Below are 18,382 nucleotides of genomic sequence, written 5' to 3'. Positions count from 1 at the left end.
CTGACTTATTTCCAAGAACAATGGTTCATACGGAGTTGGACAAAAACCTGTTAAGTATTCATCATTTAAATCTCCATGTTTGGCATGGAGTTCTTCAGTGTGTCAGACTCACAGATATGTTCCAACACACAGCTGACAGGCAGCCACACAAAATGGAGAATGTGCAACAGTTGGAATCAACATAGAAAGTAGGAAGAGAGTCTTTGCCTACTGTGGGGAGATATACAGAGATCCTCGGAAACCTCAGATGAGGAAAGGTTCCAGTAAGTAAATCAACTGAAGAAATAGATGGTCATGCCTAAGGCCTACTGACCTTGGGCTTCCCTCGTGGCTCAGACGGTAAAGAATCTGCCTGCAATTCAAGAGACACAGGTTCAATCACTGGGTTGGGAAGATCCCCTGGAGAAGGGAATAGCAACCCACTCCAGAATTCTTGCCTGTAGAAATCCATGGACAAAGAAGCCTGGCAGGCCACAGTCCATGAGGTCACAAAGAGTCGGACATGACTAACTAATACACAAGGTCCACTGAGGCTTGGTAGAGAGATTCAGAGAAGAAATAGGATGGCCTAAAAAGAAAACTATTTAGTAAATGAGACAAGACTAGGTGAGTATGTAAAAAAATGAGAAGGGAACTTTTTTTTCCGTCAAAAATATTTCATCCTCCAGGACTTCCCTGGTGGTCCAGTTGCAGGGGGCACGGGTCCACATGCTGCAAGTTGCAGCCAAAAAAAAAAAAAAGAAGTCATCCTCTGGTCTTCATGCAGATACATTCAAGTAATGGAAAGGGAAAACCAAACCAGCATCTCTGAATTTCTCCTCCTGGGTTTCTCAAGTTGGCCAGAGCAACAAGAGCTGCTTTTTGCACTTTTCCTGTGTCTCTACTTAGCAGGGCTGTTTGGAAACTTACTCATCTTGCTGGTCATTTCCTTAGACCATCGCCTCCACACTCCCATGTATTTCTTCCTCGCCAATTTGTCTGTGGTGGACCTCTGCCTTCCTTCATCTACAGTACCCAAGATGCTCCTGGACATCCAAATACAGACTCAGTCCATCTCCTATCCTGGCTGCCTGGTTCAGATGTATTTCTGTATGATGTTTGCCAACATGGACAATTTCCTTCTCACGGTAATGGCCTATGATCGTTATGTGGCCATCTGTCACCCTTTGCGTTACTCCACCATTATGACCCAGCACTTCTGCATCTCCCTTGTGGGTGGACCTTGGGTGATTGCCTTTTTGAACCCCCTCTTGCACACCCTTATGATGACCCGTCTGCATTTCTGCTCTAACAATGTCATCCACCATTTCTTCTGTGATATCAATGCTATCCTCCCTCTATCCTGTTCTGACACCAGTCTTAATCAGTTCTTGGTTCTTGCTGGGGTGGGGCTAATCTTTGTGGTACCCTCAGTGTGTATCCTGGCATCCTACAGCCTCATTATCTCTGCTGTGATGAAAATTCCTTCTGTCCAAGGAAAATTCAAGGCGTTCTCCACCTGTGGATCTCATCTTGCCTTGGTCATTCTTTTCTATGGAGCAATCACAGGGGTCTATATGAGTTCCTCATCTAACAATTCAACCGAAAAAGACACAGCAGCATCAATAATTTTCATGGTTGTAGTCCCTGTGGTGAATCCCTTCATTTACAGTCTAAGGAACAATGAGCTAAAGGGGGCTTTAAAGAAGATTTTAGGCCAGAGCAAAATCTTCTCCCAGTGATTTATTCTGGCTGAGTTCAACAGGTGGTAAATCCTAATGAAATCATTATTTTCATTTTCATTAGTTGAAAAGCTGTTACAAAATACCTACTTTTGCTTTATTGACTACGCCAAAGGCTTTGACTGTGTGGATCACAATAAACTGTGGAAAATTCTGAAAGAGATGGGGATGCCAGACCACCTGACCTGCATCCTGAGAAATCTGTGTGCAGGTCAAGAAGCAACAGTTAGAACTGGACATGGAACAACAGATTGGTTCCAAATAGGGAAAGGAGTACGTCAAGGCTGTATACTGTCACCCTGCTTATTTAACTTATATGAAGATTATATCACGCAAAATGCTGGGCTGGATGAAGCACAAGCTGGCATCAAGATTGCCGGGAGAAATATCAATAACCTCAGATATGCAGATGACACCACCCTTATGGCAGAAAGTGAAAAAGAACTAAAGAGCCTCTTGATGAAAGTGGAAGAGAAGAGTGAAAAAGTTGGCTTAAAACCCAACATTCAGAAAACTAAGATCATGGCATCTGGTCCCATCACTGCATGGAAAATAGATGGGGAAGAGTAGAAACAGTGACAGACTATTTGGGGGGGCTTCAAAATCACTGCAGATGGTGACTGCATCCATGAAATTAAAAGATGCTTGCTCCTTGGAAGAAAAGTTATGACCAACCTAGATGGCATATTAAAAAGCAGAGATATTGCTTTACCAACTAAGGTCCATCTAGTCAAAGATTTGGCTTTTCCAGTAGTCATGCATCGATGTGAGAGTTGGACTATAAAAAAAGCTGAGTGCAGAAGAATTGATGCTTTTAAACTGTGGTGTTGGAGAAGACTCTTGAGGGTGCCTTGGACTGCAAGGGGATCCAACCTGTCAATCCTAAAGGAAATAAGTCCTGAATATTCATTGGAAGGACTAATGCTGAAGCTGAAACTCCAATACTTTGACCACCTGATGCAAAGAACTGACTCATTTGAAAAGACCCTGATGCTGGGAAAGATTGAAGGTGGGAGAAGGGGTCGACAGAGGATTAGATGTTTGATGGCATCACTGATGCAATGGACAAGTTTGAGAAGGATCCAGGAGTTGGTGATGGACAGGGAAGCCTGGCGTGCTGAAGTCCATGGGGTTGCAAAGAGTCAGACACAACTGAGCGACTGAACTGAACTACAAAATACCTAATTAAACTTGACACCTACCTCACTTTGCTACAAACTCTAGGAATGACATGATCATAGGAGTTATCCACTTGAGTTCCCTAAGATATTAATAATGTGGGCAAATATTTAAGTCTCTGAAAATCACAATACAAATATGCAATCAGCATTCAAATGCATCATTAAGACATCCCGTATGGCTAGGATTAATACAGGAATATACCATGGGGAGAGCATAAAAGATCATTTCCCTAGGACTGCACTAGAGTAGACAGGAATGGGTAATTACACTGTTATTCATGAAAAACAGTAGAGAATAAATGGGCTATGTAATGAAAGGTTCAAACCATGACTACAAGTTGAGGTAAGAAAAACAAACATATTAGTAAAGGCTTAAGAGGTCAAGTAAGGACTCAGTGAAAAGACAGTACTTTAATCTGGGTCTTAACCACAGATGAGTTTTACAAAGGAATAATGAAAATATTCAAAATATATAAGGAAGAATTTTAGGTAAGGAGGACCACGGTGTGTATGAGCCAATGTATTGAATAAATTAACCTTAATCCAGTGAAGGGTCCATATTGGGATTGGTGAGAATGGGGGATGGATTATTTCTCACCCCAATGTTTTACGGCTATATTGTATGCATTTCCTATAATCAGTCTTTATTCCTTTGTGTTAAAAGTAGGGTTTATATCTGTTGTCTATGTGTATACCTATATATCTTCATGATGCTCTATAAAGTTACCTGGGAGGCTATTAATTATCTATTTCAATTTTAAAATTTTGTGTGGTTATTTACTCTGCAATATGCATAGAGTTGCCTATATGAGTAGACCCTGCCAGCAATAGAAAGCATATGCCCTTGTGAATTTTGATTTAAAAATCATATCTGATTTAACATTTTGTGTCCATAATGTACCCCAAAGCCCTGCAAAGAGCATTGTTCCATAGGCCATAAGTCCCATATTTTAAGTCATACCATCCAAAATATCTCCTCAAAGCTGGTTTTTAAAAATGCTCAATCATTTTTTGTGATGTGATCACTGAGAGACAGAAATAAAGATAAAAAGATAGAGATGAGATAAAGATAAACATGTTTTTTTCTTAAAAGACATCCTGCTATAAATATGTATTTACTTATGATAAGAAGACCTTCTACAACTTACCTTTGTGGTTTTTACTCTTTTATGATGAGAGAGATAACAGAAAAATTTGTTGGAGCATGTAAAGATCAATGCAAATAAACACTGGTGCAAAGACAGAAGCAACAGCAAAAATCAACCAGTTCACAATTCCCTGTCTCTTGAGAGATCTTTGTTGAGTACCAGATATCTTAGTTGAAAATAAGAAATCAATTATTCTTAATTAAACAGAAAGCTTAATGAAGAAGTACTGTTCATTATGAACTCATCAGGAATTCATGAAATTGCTGGAAGGGTTGGAGAAGCAGACTATCGATATAGGAAACTGAAAGAAATGGAAACATATCTTATCCTCTTGGATTGGAAGAATTAATATTATTAAAATGGTCACACTACCCAAAGCAATCTACAGATTTAACGTGATACGTATAAAATTACCCATGACATTTTTCATACAAATAGAATAAATAATCCTAAAATGTATATGGAGCCATAAAAGACCCAGAAGTGCCAAAGCAATGCAGAGAAAAAGAACAAAGCTGGAGGCATAACCCTCTCAGACTTCAGAAAAAACTACAAAGTTGCAGAAATCAAAAGAGTGTGGTATTGGCACAAAAACCATGAGGATGTGTAGAAAACAAAACCCTTGTTCACTGTTGGTAGTGTAAATGTAAACTGGTGCAGGCACTGTGGGAAAGAGTATGGAGGCGTCTCAAAAATCTAAAAATTGCCATATGACCCAGTAATTCCACTCCTGGATTTATATATAAACAAATCAAAAAAATACTAATTAGAAAAGATACACACACCTCAATATTCATATCAGCATTATTTATAATTGCCAAGATGTGGAAGCAACCTAAGTGCACATCAATAGATAAATATATAAAGACTATATAAATACAATGGAATACTGCTTCTGCTGCTACTGCTAAGTCATGTGAGTCGTGTCCAACTCTGTGTGACCCCATGGACGGCAGCCCACCAGGCCCCCCCGTCCCTGGGATTCTCCAGGCAAGAACACTGGAGTGGGTTGCCATTTCCTTCTCCACAATGGACTACTACTCAACCATAAAAAAGAATGAAATTTTTTTATCATTTGCAGCAAGGTAGATGACTTGGAGAGAACTATGCTAGCAAAATAAGTCAGACAGATAAAGATAATATATATATATATATATCTTTTATCAGAGAAAGATAATATATAATATGTATATATAAAATATACATCTGTATATATCACACATGTAAAATCTAAAAAACAAAACAAACTTGTTAGTATAACAAAAAGAAACTGACTCATAGATATAGAGAACAAACTAGTGATTACCAGTGGGGAGAAGGGAGGGACAGGAGCAAATCAGGGGTAGAGAACTAACAGATAGATACTGCTGCTGCTGCTGCTAAGTCACTTCAGTCGTGTCCGACTCTGTGTGACCCCATAGATGGAAGCCCACCAGGCTCCCCCTTCCCTGGGATTCTCCAGGCAAGAACACTGGAGTGGGTTGCCATTTCCTTCTCCAATGTGTGAAAGTGGAAAGTGACAAGTGAAAGTGAAGTCGCTCAGCCGTGTCCGACCCTTAGCGACCCCACGGACTGCAGCCTACCAGGCTCCTCCATCCATGGGATTTTCTAGGCAAGAGTACTGGAGTGGCTTGCCATTGCCTTCTCCGCAGATAGATACTACTATATATAAAATAAATAAGCTACAAGGATATATCGTATAGAACAGGGAATATACTCATAACAACAGAATATTTTATAATAATTATAAATGGAGTATAACCTTTAAAAATTGTGAAATATGTTATAACCTGAAACATATTATATTGTAAATCAACTGTATCTCAATTTTAAAATATTTAATAACTAACTAAACAAGGGATGATAGTAGAAGGTCCATGTGATGGAGAAATGATATTTTGATTTAAATATATATATTACCCTGGCTGCTCTGCTGAGAATGGACTATGGATGAGATAGGTACAAGCAGAGAGTTCACTTAACAGGTTACTGCAGTAATCAGAAGAGATAACGGTGTATCAATCCATTTTTAGGAGAAAACATGAACACAATGCTATCCTCACAACAGGAATATTATATAGTAATGAATATAATTTTAACTCAACAATATGGTTATATCTTAATAACCTATTGAATGAAAAGAAACAAATATCAGAGTATCGTTGAGACAATGCCCTTTAGATCAGAAACAACTAAAAGTATATACTTTAGTTCATGTTCTGTTCTGTTCTGTTCAGTCGCTCAGTCGTGTCCGACTCTCCGCGACCCCATGAATCACAGCACGCCAGGCCTCCCTGTCCATCACCAACTCCCGGAGTACACTCAAACTCATGTCCACAGAGTCGGTGATGCCATCCAGCCATCTCATTCTCTGTCGTCCCCTTCTCCTCCCGCCCCCAACCCTTCCCAGCATCAGAGACTTTTCCAGTGAGTCAACTCGTCGCATGAGGTGGCCAAAGTATTGGAGTTTCAGCTTTAGCATCAGTCCCTCCAATGAACATCCAGGATTGATCTCCCTTAGAATGGACTGGTTGGATCTCCTTGCAGTATAAGGAACTCTCAAGAGTCTTCTCCAACACCACAGCTCAAAAGCATCTATTCTTCGGCGATCAGCTTTCTTCACAGTCCAACTCTCACATCCATACATGACCACGGGAAAAACCATTGCCTTGACCAGACGGACCTTGGTTGGCAAAGTAATGTCTCTGCTTTTTAATATACTATCAAGGTTGGTCATAACTTTCCTTCCAAGGAGCAAGCGTCTTTTAATTTCATGGCTGCAATCAGCATCTGCAGTGATTTTGGAGCCCAAAAAAACAAAGTCTGACACTGTTTCCACTGTTTTTCCATCTATTTCCCAGTTCATGAGTATGCACCAAACAGAACTATCTTTTCAATAAATAAGAGAACACAAAATTTGTAATAGTGATTAACTCAGATTACAGGATATACAGAGGAAACAAGAGACAGAGTTGTTGTAAAAAGTTAAGTTACTGTAATATTCTAGTTCTTATTATAGACTTGATGTATCTGCGTTCTACCCGGGGGGATAAAACAAGAATTCGGAAAAAAGGTTTCCTGTAAATCCAAAGGGGAAGTTTCAACGGTTTCCCTGCTGCGTGAGCTTTCATTTCAGGGCTCTAGACCGAAATGTCCTAAAGATCAGTCCTGGGTGTTCATTGGAAGGACTGATGTTGAAGCTGAACTGAAACTCCAATACTTTGGCCACCTCATGCGAAGAGCTGACTCATTTGAAAAGACCCTGATGCTGGGAAAGATTGAGGGCAGGAGGAGAAGGGGACGACAGAGGATGAGATAGTTGGATGGCATCACCGACTCAATGGACATGGGTTTGGGTAGACTCCGGCAGTTGGTGATGGTCAGGGAGGACTGGCGTGCTGCGGTTCACGGGGTCGCAAAAAGTCGGACACGACTGAGAGCCTGAACTGAACTGAACTGAGACTGAAATAGGCCCATTAAAAAGTTAAGGATGAGGCTCACATGAGATGTAAAGGCAAGCTTAATGCTACAGAGAGGAGAAAAAACTTCCCCTCGAAACTCCAAGAGTTCGAAGACTGGCGAAGACGCCTGGGAAATGGAGTCCCAGACCCTGAGGATACCCGAAGGCTTCTGGGAAGTGCAGTCCAAAGTCAGCCCGTCTCCTTCTGCGCAGCCTCAAAGGTCTCTGTGAAAGGAAGCCTTGAGAAGTCGAGCAGCGCCGTCCTTCCACCGGAAGTGTCCGATCGGAACCAGCCCTGTGGGAGAGGTGAGTCCGGGTCTGGGTACCCAGATGCCCGGTCCTTTGTCTCCTTTAAACACCCAGTCCCTAACATGTTCCCTTCGGGATTGCAACAGCCCTGTGACACTCTGGACCTGGGACCTTCGAGGAATCGAGGAAATGTGGAACTAGGTTTGGCGTTGGGAAAGCGTTTGCGCCGGCCTATATCTGGAATGGATAGGGGTTTCCATAGTTACCCCGCCGCGCGTGACGTCATCGTTGAGCGCTGAGAGGAATGTGGGCCTTCCTGCTGGCTGAGATTTTGGGGTCATTGGGAAGAGAAGTGGCCTGACCCAGTTAGGCGAGGCGGGGAAAGGTGGCGTCTGTCTCGGGTTGACTGCGTTCTGCGAGAAGAAACTGTCCCAGGGTCCGCCCCAAACTCCTGCTCTCCTCCTGGGAAGAGTAACCCGCCTTTTTATACGAAAAGTGGGACAGCTCCGGCATCCTCATGAAATTTATTCACACAGTAAATATTTAGTATTCCTTGTGTACTGGGGATGCCTAGAAACTAACATTGAAACGAGTATCGCGTTCTAGAATGAGAGACCAAAGAGCAAAGCAGGTAAGTTAGTTGGAAGACCGGAAAGTGCCTCAGTGTGAGAAACATAAGGTGCTATGAGAGCCTTCGTCATCACGCACTGTGAATACCCTGTTCCACCCTGTGACCCCCACTGTAGGTATAGCCTCCCACACCTCATACTTCTACCTCATCCTACACACCCGAAAGCTACCCATCCACCAAGAACCTACTCATCCAACAGGAAACCTCCACTTTACCAGTTCTCCAACGTAACTAATTTCTCCTTACTCTCTTTACCAAACCTCCAATGTAACTAATTACTCCTTACTCTGTTGTAATATTTGTTTACATATTTGCTTAGCTAGTTTTGTAACGCTCCTCCTACAGAGTGATTGTAAAGCACTAGAATCTCAAAAAATGGTTACTAGTTTGAGGTTACTGAGACATTTGAAACCCAGCTTTAGGGAGAATATATCAAATCTTTGCAAATTAGATGATTTTTATCTAGAGTTGTGGGCTGTTTTAAGTGGATAAGAAGTGATTAAACATCTGAAAGCAGAACTTTCAGCTATCTGAGGGGGTAATTATGTTGTAGAATGAGATAATGACCATAAAGTCTTAGGACACTACCTGGTGAACACTTAACACGTCTAGAAAACATAACAAGAAGTTAAATTAGCTCTCTATATTAAAAGAATGTCCCAATAAATTAGTAAGAATTGAGACATACATCATAGCTCCAAACCCCCCTCCCACTTTCCTCCTCTATCATTGCTAAATTTTTACCTCGTTTACACCCACTCAGACTCTTGTTTTCCAAGATTGAGTCTGAGACTGTGAGCTTCATTTCATACTCTCGGAGAATTGTCCTCAATATTACCTTTAACTGCCCTTTCCATGGATCTTATCTCAACTTGTATTTCCATTCCTAACTTCTTTCCATTAAAATCTCTTAATATCTTTTGGAAATGTTTTTCTAAGTGGATGTCTCATTAGCATCTAAAATATGGAATATACAAAGCAATAGGAAATTCAAATTTCTTAATTTCCCCTTTTATCCAATAAATCAACAAAAGTGAAAACTTAAGAATAAAAATAATGCATAGTCTTTAACCTCATGGGGCTCCAATCAATAAAAAAAAATTGAAAATAATACAAGATGATATGTGTTTTATCCACAGATGTTATGTGTTAGGAACCTAGAACTCAAAGTCAAGTTAATGAATTCTTTCTCAGAGGTATTAGAATTCTTAGTCACTCTAGTTACACCCTGTTAGCTGGTCTCACCATCAATCTGCTGTTCATTCGCACTTTCTCAACTCTTTACTCTCCCTTCCTTTTTGCTTTTCTGGATCTTTCTTATCCTTTATTGTTCAGGTTAAGCCCCACCACCTGTAGGAAATATTTGCACACATACACACACATTCTCCCCCTACCTCGGAACTATTAAGCTATTCAGTGTCTCTACCATACAATCAGTTCAATACTTCAGCTTTCACCATTTATCAAACATTTTCAGTGTGTGTCATGTGAAGCAGGTTTTGTTATTTAAATGTGCTGTATCCATGTGTGTTTTGTGTCATTTCTTTCCAACTCTTTTGCAAACTCCTTGGAAACTCAAACACTATTTTTAAAATCCCTTGTATCTGTACATCAGAATACAGAAAATCCAGGCATATCCCATATTAACCAGATCAGCATCACCATAGGCAGAAGGCCAAGAAATCTGTTTCTAACAAAGTTCTCACATGACAGGCAGTGAGCCTGTTCTGAATTCAGACTTTCTTAGAAATCACTGCCATATAACTTCTATCCCAATGCTTCGCTGTGTTAAGGTCTTAATAAAGTATATGTTTGTGCAACAATCAGTAGTCAGCTTGGTGAAATGTTTAGTAGAAAGACCTGAAAGATGGATATTTGCCTTTCACTAGGGCTTCACTTCTGAATGACTTTATTCAGTTTTTCAGTTCAGATGCCAAACAGACCATTCCCAAGTGCTGCTAAGACTGGAGGAACTGATATCTAACCATCAGATTCACAAAAGATTGATAAGCAGGTCTTGGTGCAGTTTATTATGCTTATTGGTAATCTAATAGGCCTCAATATCTAGGACATGGACTGAGCCATTAAACTTGGAAGACAGAGAGAATTGTTGAGACAAAAGGAAACAGATTTATCTAAGATTTTGAGAGAAGAAGCTCCTTACACTGAAATTGCTAACCTCGGTCTTTAAGGAAACTTGCCTGATTTTTATTATTAAAGAGATGTGTTAGTAATCCTAGTTCAATGTTCTGAATAGTTATAACATTCGAAGCCTGTATTTTCCCCACACTTTGAGGACAGTTGCCCCTTTATGTTTCAATCCTATTATGGTCCCTCCTAGAGATGAACAATATATTTATCTCCACAAACAGTATTTATCAGGCCATTCTGCTCAGATGCTTTCATTGGCTTCCCAGTGCCTAAAAGATAAACTCTGAATTCATGAGCTTGACATTTGAAGCTTCCTTCAATAGAACCTTTGTCTCTATAATTTATTTATGCAAACCTACTGACATTTTGCCTTCCCACTTGTGTTCCTACCATTAATCAGTTGTTCAAGGTGTTCCCTGCTTGTAATTTCCTGTTTCTCTCTCTCCCAACATCCTAGTCAAATTCTACCCATTCATTAGAAGTTAGTTTTTTAATTAAGCTTTCCCTGACCATTAAAACCTACTGTGCTCTTTTCCATCCCCAACTTATTGAGCACGTCTGTCATTTTTCTCATTTTTGATGATTATTTTCTGTATGAGTAATAAACAAGAGATCTCTTCAAGAAAATTAGAGATTCCAAGGGAACATTTCATGCAAAGATGGGCTCAATAAAGGACAGAAATGGTATGGACCTAACAGAAGCAGAAGATATTAAGAAGAGGTGGCAAGAATACACAGAAGAACTGTACAAAAAAGATCTTCACGACCAAGATAGTCACGATAACGTGATCACTGACCCAGAGCCAGACATCTTGGAGTGTGAAGTCAAGTAGGCCTTAGAAAGCATCACTATGAACAAAGCTAGTGGAGGTGATGGAATTCCAGTTGAGCTATTTCAAGTCTTGAAAGATGATGCTGTGAAAGTGCTGCACTCAATATGCCAGCAAATTTGGAAAACTCAGCAGTGGCCACAGGACTGGAAAAGGTCAGTCTTCATTCCAAACCCAAAGAAAGGCAATGCCAAAGAATGCTCAAACTACCACACAATTGCACTCATCTCACACGCTAGTAAAGTCATGCTCAAAATTCTCCAAGCCAGGCTTCAGCAATATGTGAACCGTGAACTCCCAGATGTTCAAGCAGGTTTTAGAAAAGGCAGAGGCACCAGAGATCAAATTGCCAACATCCGCTGGATCATGGAGAAAGCAAGAGAGTTCCAGAAGAGCATCTATTTCTGCTTCATTGACTACGCCAAAGCCTTTGACTGTGTGGATCACAATAAACTGTGGAACATTCTGAAAGAGATGGGAATCCCAGACCACCTGACCTGCCTCTTGAGAAACCTGTATGCAGGTCAGGAAGCAACAGTCAGAACTGGACATGGAACAACAGACTGGTTCCAAATAGGAAAAGGAGTGCGTCAAGGCTGTATATTGTCACCTTGCTTATTTAACTTATATGCAGAGTACATCCAGAGAAGGCAATGGCAAGCCACTCCAGTACTCTTGCCTAGAAAATCCCATGGATGGAGGAGGCTGGTAGGCTGCAGTCCGTGGGATCACTAAGGGTCAGACACGACTGAGCGACTTCACTTTCACTTTTCACTTTCACACATTGGAGAAGGAAATGGCAACCCACTCCAGTGTTCTTGCCTGGAGAATCCCAGGGACGGGGGAGCCTGGTGGGCTTCCGTCTAGGGGGTCACACAGAGTCGGACACGACTGAAGTGACTCAGCAGCAGCAGCAGCAGCAGAGTACATCATGAGGAACGCTGGGCTGGAAGAAGCACAAGCTGGAATCAAGATTGCCGGGAGAAATATCAATAACCTCAGATATGCTGATGACACTACCCTTATGGCAGAAAGTGAAGAGGAACTCAAAAGCCTCTTGATAAAAGTGAAAGAGGAGAGTGAAAGAGTTGGCTTGAAGCTCAACATTCAGAAAACAAAGATCATGGCATCTGGTCCCATCACTTCATGGGAAATAGATGGAAAAACAGTGGAAACAGTGTCAGACTTTATTTTTTTGGGCTCCAAAATCACTGCAGATGCTAATTGCAGCCAGGAAATTAAAAGACGCTTACTCCTTGGAAGGAAAGTTATGACCAACCTTGATAGTATATTAAAAAGCAGAGACATTACTTTGCCAACCAAGGTCCGTCTAGTCAAGGCTATGGTTTTTCCCGTGGTCATGTATGGATGTGAGAGTTGGACTGTGAAGAAAGCTGATCGCCAAAGAATTGATGCTTTTGAACTGTGGTGTTGGAGAAGACTCTTGAGAGTCCCTTGTACCACAAGGAGATCCAACCAGTCCATTCTAAGGGAGATCTATCCTGGGTGTTCATTGGAAGGACTGATGCTAAAGCTGAAACTGCAATACTTTGGCCACTTCATGCGATGAGTTGACTCACTGGAAAAGACTCTGATGCTGGGAAAGGTTGGGGGCGGGAGGAGAAGGGGACGACCAAGAATGAGATGGCTGGATGGCATTACCAACTCTGTGGACATGAGTTTGAGTGAACTCCGGGAGTTGGTGATGGACAGGGAGGCCTGGCGTGCTGTGATTCATGGGGTCACAGAGAGTCGGACACGACTGAGCAACTGAACTCTACTGAACTGAATATATAATTTAATTGCATGTGACAAAGTAACATTTATTATTGCCTTATATTTATAGTGTCTTATATTTAATGTCTGTAATCTAAATTATCTTATTTTTAAAATTAAATTGTAGGCTGCTTTTAGGTGGAAATTATGTAATAGTTGTAAGTCCACCAAACAGGTATTTCAGTGCTTTTAAATGCCCAGCCAATTTTTGTATAATGGAGAATGACTGTTTCTATGATGTGATCTTTTGTCTTCCTGGACAGTAATAGTAATCTTTTTAATCCCTCAGGAGAGTTCTTAAAACTTAAAAAGGCTCTTCACAGAGCAGAAGTGGGATTCTGATAATACAGTTTATTTCAAGATGGCAATTGAATCAAAGAAAGCTGCAGCTCAGAACCTTCAGAAGGATGAAGGACTTCTGATAGTGAAGATGGAAGAGGAAGATTTTGTCTGGAGGCAGGATGGTTGCTTACTTAGGAATGATCCCCTCAGGCAGGAGCTCTGCCGTCGGCTGTTCCGGCAGTTCTGCTACCAGGATTCCCCCGGACCCCGAGAGGCACTGAGTCAGCTCCGGGAGCTCTGCTGTCAGTGGCTGAAGCCAGAAACCCAGACCAAGGAGCAGATCCTTGAGCTGCTAATTCTGGAACAGTTCCTGGCCATCCTGCCAGGGGATCTGCAGGCTTGGGTGCGTGAACATTACCCAGAGAGTGGAGAGGAAGCAGTGACCCTACTGGAAGATTTAGAGAGAGGCACTGATGAAGCTGTACTCCAGGTATAAAGCGGTTGGGAGATCTAAGACCTCCAGGATGCATGGAGTCCCACATAGGGAGAAAAGGACCTGAGACTGAATATCTAGTGAGCTTTGTGAAAAAGAAGTGAAAGTGAAGTCGCTCAGCTGAGTCTCTTTGTGACCCCATGAACTGTAGCCTGTCAGGCTCCTCTGTCCATGGGGTTTTCCAGGCAAGGGTACTGGAGTGGGTTGCCATTTCCTTCTCCAAGGGATCTTCCCAACCCAGGGATTGAACCCGGGTCTCCTGCATTGCAGGCAGACCCTTTACCAACTGAGGCACCAGGCTCCCAAAGTGAGCCTTGTAGGAACTCTTATTTAGTTCAGTGTGTATTTATGTCTCCTTCCCTCTCTGCTAGGTACTATGCTTCCTTTTACAATTGAGGCAGACTTAATTCTTCCTTCCCCAGTTTTGTATAACTCTAGGAGAAGGCAATGGCAAGCCACTCCAGTACTCTTGCCTGGAAAATCCCATGGACAGAGGAGCCTGGTGGGCTACAGTCCATGGGGTCGCTACTAGTCGGACAAGACTGAGCGACTTCACTTTCACTTTTCACTTGCACACATTGGAGAAGGAAATGGCAACCCACTCCAGTGTTTTTGCCTAGAGAATCCCAGGGATGGTGAAGCCTGGTGGGCTGCCATCTATGGGGTCACACAGAGTCGGACACGACTGAAGTGACTTAGCAGTAGCAGAAGATTCTCTTTAGTTTGGGAAGATGTTTAATTCCAACTGGGATTCTCTCATAAGCCCAAATGTACTTTGTTTTTCTCAGATTCCAGTCTGTGGACATGGACAAGAACCATTAAGGAGAAAAGTGGCACCTCCTGGGCCAGCACTTAGTGTCCAGTTCCAGCCAGTGGACACCACGGCCCTTCATGGTTCTTCAGAACCCCAGCTCCTACTGGACTGTGGTAAGGAACAATATTCTATGTGGTGCATGTCCCTGAAGTGCTGGGACAGTGAACCTCCCTTCTCAGACAATTCTTAGTAACTGTAGACGGTCCTTTCCTTTATCACTTAATAAGAAATAGAGAACTCTTTTCCTTTTGTGTCATTGGCCATCCAAAATAAGAGAGAAAGAACTTTGTTTTTTATCCAGAATGTCTCCTTTTTAATTTGTTCTTTGTCTAGAATATTTCTGAAACATGAGATGTTTTCATGTTATGAGCTAATTAAAGGAACAAAAATGAATGGGTTAAGAAAATGTCAGGGAATGAGAAAAGAAGCAAAAGTGAAAGAAACACATGCATAGAAATAAAACATGTTAATAGGGAAGCAGATATAATGATAGGAAAAAAGAGACAAATATGTGATGATGCACTCAGAAATAGAGTATAATTCATAGATACATAGAACAAGATCCATATTATTGCCTTTTTATTTTACTTTTGGTTTTACAAAGCCCTCATGTTTTTATTGGAGAAGGAAATAGCAACCCACTCCAGTGTTCTTGCCTGGAGAATCCCAGGGACGGGGGAGCCTGGTGGGCTGCCGTCTGTGGGGTCACACAGAGTCGGACACAACTGAAGCGACTTAGCAGCAGCAGCAGCAGCATGTTTTTATAGAAAGTTGGCCATACTTGTGCTGACTACCTCCATAGAATCCTCTTTGCTGTTCTACAACTCATTGTTTAAAAAGTTCAAGGACTCAGTATCACTTTAGGTGTATATGGTCCCAAAAATAAACCCAAGAATAAATTACAGTAATTTTTAAGATTACCCAAATTTTGCTTTTGAGTTTGTTCTGGAAACATTTCCATCCATCTCATCTAAAACTAAATTTTCCCACCCTAAGACCAGTACTGCCTAACCCCTTCTCCTATCCTAGCTTATTCTAGACAAAAGAAACCCTATGAAAAGAGGGGCAGCTTGATTCCAGTTTAATATAGAGTCATGAGCACAGCATAGATTGATGAGCTAGAAGGTAGAATTTGTGAGGACTAGATCATAAATGAGTCTGAAGAGCTCAGATGTGTTGTAGAGGAGATTAGGATTTCTAAGTAGGGTGTAAGAATGACAAGGTTTAATGACAGTCTGGTGAGGGTATTTAGGATGACTCGGAAGAATAGCTCTGAGTGAAACAACAAGGAGGCTGTTACAGTTATCTGAACAGGAAGTGGTGAGGTTCTGTAGTAACAGAAATGTAAAGAAAGTGAGGTATATAGGGGACATTTAGCAGAAATGACCGAATTTGATTATCCATGAAAGATGAAGAAGAAATGGAAAAATGGCTTGGATGAATAGATGGATGGAGGTTTTTCCCACCACATACACATACCTCAGAGTCTTTATAATTTTACTTTTCTCTATGCATCTATGTCCTCATATACTTTCTTTAAAACGGTGCCTCCCTTTCACCCTCTAACAGTAGAAATATAGACCTAAAGTTCCCCAAGATCCTTCTCAGTCACATTTCATAGTTCTCTCTTCTTCCTTTGCTCCCCCCACCCCCATTCTTGCTGGTGATGATCCTCTTCCTAGTCTTCTCTATTGTTGTCTGCTCATCTCACATGTCTGTTTCCTCTCTCTGCCAACTACTGCATACATGTGCTTTTACCAATTATTGTTTCTCTTCTATCCTCATCCATCACTCCTCTCATTTGAAAGGTCACATTTTTAGAGTAGCCAAATAATGGCTACAATGTAACTATCTTGGGTGTATCTCAAAGTTTTACCTTCTTTTAGTTCTGCAAACAGGTATTTTCCTCTTTATTTTTTCATCATTTTTTTAGAAAACAAGAGTGAAAACAGTGAATCCATGCCAAAGTTGGACATTTATGAGAAAATGGAATCTCAGAGAATTGTATCAGGAAGAATTTCAGAATTTGTGTCAGAAGGATCTGCTGAGCCTCAAGACATGTGTAAGTCTGCAGGCAAGATAAAGAGGCAGCAGGAAAAAGACTCAGGGGAGTCTTGGAAATCATCATCTGCTCAGGATGCAGCTTTCAGTAAAATCCTCACCCACAAAAATACACTTACAGGTGAAATAATAAGCCATGATGGCTGTGAGAGAAACTTAAATCTGAACTCAAATGAATTTACACACCAGAAATCTTGTAAACACAGTACTTGTGACCAAAGTTTCAAATGGAATTCAGATTTTATTAAGCATCAGAGAATTTATGCTGGAGAAAAAATTCACCCATATGGGAAATCTCTTAAGAACCCAAACCTTATTAAACATACAGCAGTTTTTACTGGCGAAAAGACCCATCAGTGTAATGAATGTGGAAAAGCTTTCAGACACAGCTCAAAGCTTATTAGGCATCAGAGAATCCACACTGGAGAGAGACCCTATGAATGTAATGAGTGTGGAAAAGGCTTTGGGGGGAGCTCAGATCTTATTAGACACCAGAGGATTCACACTGGGGAGAGACCCTTTGAATGCAAAGAATGTGGGAGGGCATTCAGCCTGAACTCACATCTTATCCTGCATCAGAGAATTCACACCAGGGAGAAACCCTATGAATGTAGTGAATGTGGGAAAACCTTCAGAGTGAGCTCACACCTTATTCGACACTTGAGAATCCACACTGGAGAGAAACCCTATGAATGCAGCGAGTGTGGAAGAGCCTTCAGTCAGAGCTCACACCTTAGTCAACATCAGAGAATTCACAAGAGGGAAAACCTATTCATGTAAAGAACTTAAATTCATAAGGAAATAGAACAGGAAAAATATTGAATAAATAATAACTATCGGTTGAGATGAATGACTGAAAGACCAGTATCTCTTTATTTTCTCTCTCAGTTTTGGTTTGCTGTTATGCATATAATCTTTACTGCCATGTGTCTGCTTGCTAAAGTCAAACCATAAGAGCAAAATTTGGTTTTTAAACCAAATTTTAATAAATGAGTAAGGCTTCCCTGGTGGCTCAGTGATAAAGAATCTTTCTGCCAGTGCAGGAGACACAGGTTCAATCTCTGGGTCAGGAAGATCCCCTGGAGAAGGAAATGGCAACCCATTTCAGTATTCTTACCTGGGAAATCCCATGGACAGAGGAGTGTGGTAGGCTACTGTACATGGGGTCGCAAAAGGGTCAAACACAACTTAGAGACAAAACAATAACAAATAAATAAGTCCATGGCAATGAAAATAGAAAAAGAGGACTCTTGGGAAATAACCAGAATTGCAGTGTAGGGGAAAGAAGATTCAGGTAAAGAGAGCCTGATCATTATCATTAACTCTAGTTGAAATAACTATAGAAGGAATAAAGGGATGGAGCAAAAGCAAAACCAATACCCAGTTGTGGATGTGACCAATGATAGAAACAAGGTCCGGTGCTGTAAAGAGCAATATTGCATAGGAACCTGGAATGTTAGGTCCATGAATCAAGGCAAATTGGAAGTGGTCAAACAGGAGATGGCAAGAGTGAATGTCGACATTCTAGGAATCAGTGAACTAAAATGGACTGGAATGGGTGAATTTAACTCGGATGACCATTATA

At 41.2% G+C, this 18,382-nt stretch overlaps 2 protein-coding genes across 2 annotated transcripts; both read left to right on the top strand.

Annotated features, from left to right (window-relative positions):
* The first annotated feature begins 773 nt into the window (after positions 1-773).
* LOC129543065 (putative olfactory receptor 1F12P) lies at positions 774-1,721 on the top strand. The gene has a single exon (XM_055405862.2). It carries the CDS (start codon positions 780-782, stop codon positions 1,719-1,721), a length of 942 nt encoding a protein of 313 aa, XP_055261837.2. The 5' UTR covers positions 774-779.
* A 5,898-nt stretch (positions 1,722-7,619) lies between these two features.
* ZNF165 (zinc finger protein 165) lies at positions 7,620-18,075 on the top strand. Its single transcript, XM_088831455.1, has 4 exons — positions 7,620-7,816; positions 13,437-13,919; positions 14,711-14,849; positions 16,670-18,075. Exons 2-4 carry the CDS (start codon positions 13,509-13,511, stop codon positions 17,575-17,577), a joined length of 1,458 nt encoding a protein of 485 aa, XP_088687581.1. The 5' UTR covers positions 7,620-7,816; positions 13,437-13,508; the 3' UTR covers positions 17,578-18,075.
* The last annotated feature ends 307 nt before the right edge of the window (positions 18,076-18,382 follow it).

Source organism: Moschus berezovskii, chromosome 23 (assembly GCF_049115385.1).
Source record: "Moschus berezovskii isolate FMDL1 chromosome 23, NW_MosBer_1.0, whole genome shotgun sequence".
Taxonomy (NCBI): Eukaryota; Metazoa; Chordata; class Mammalia; order Artiodactyla; family Moschidae; genus Moschus; species Moschus berezovskii.
The sequence above is the reverse complement of the archived record's forward strand: the minus strand, read 5'-3'. Positions and strand labels throughout refer to the sequence as shown.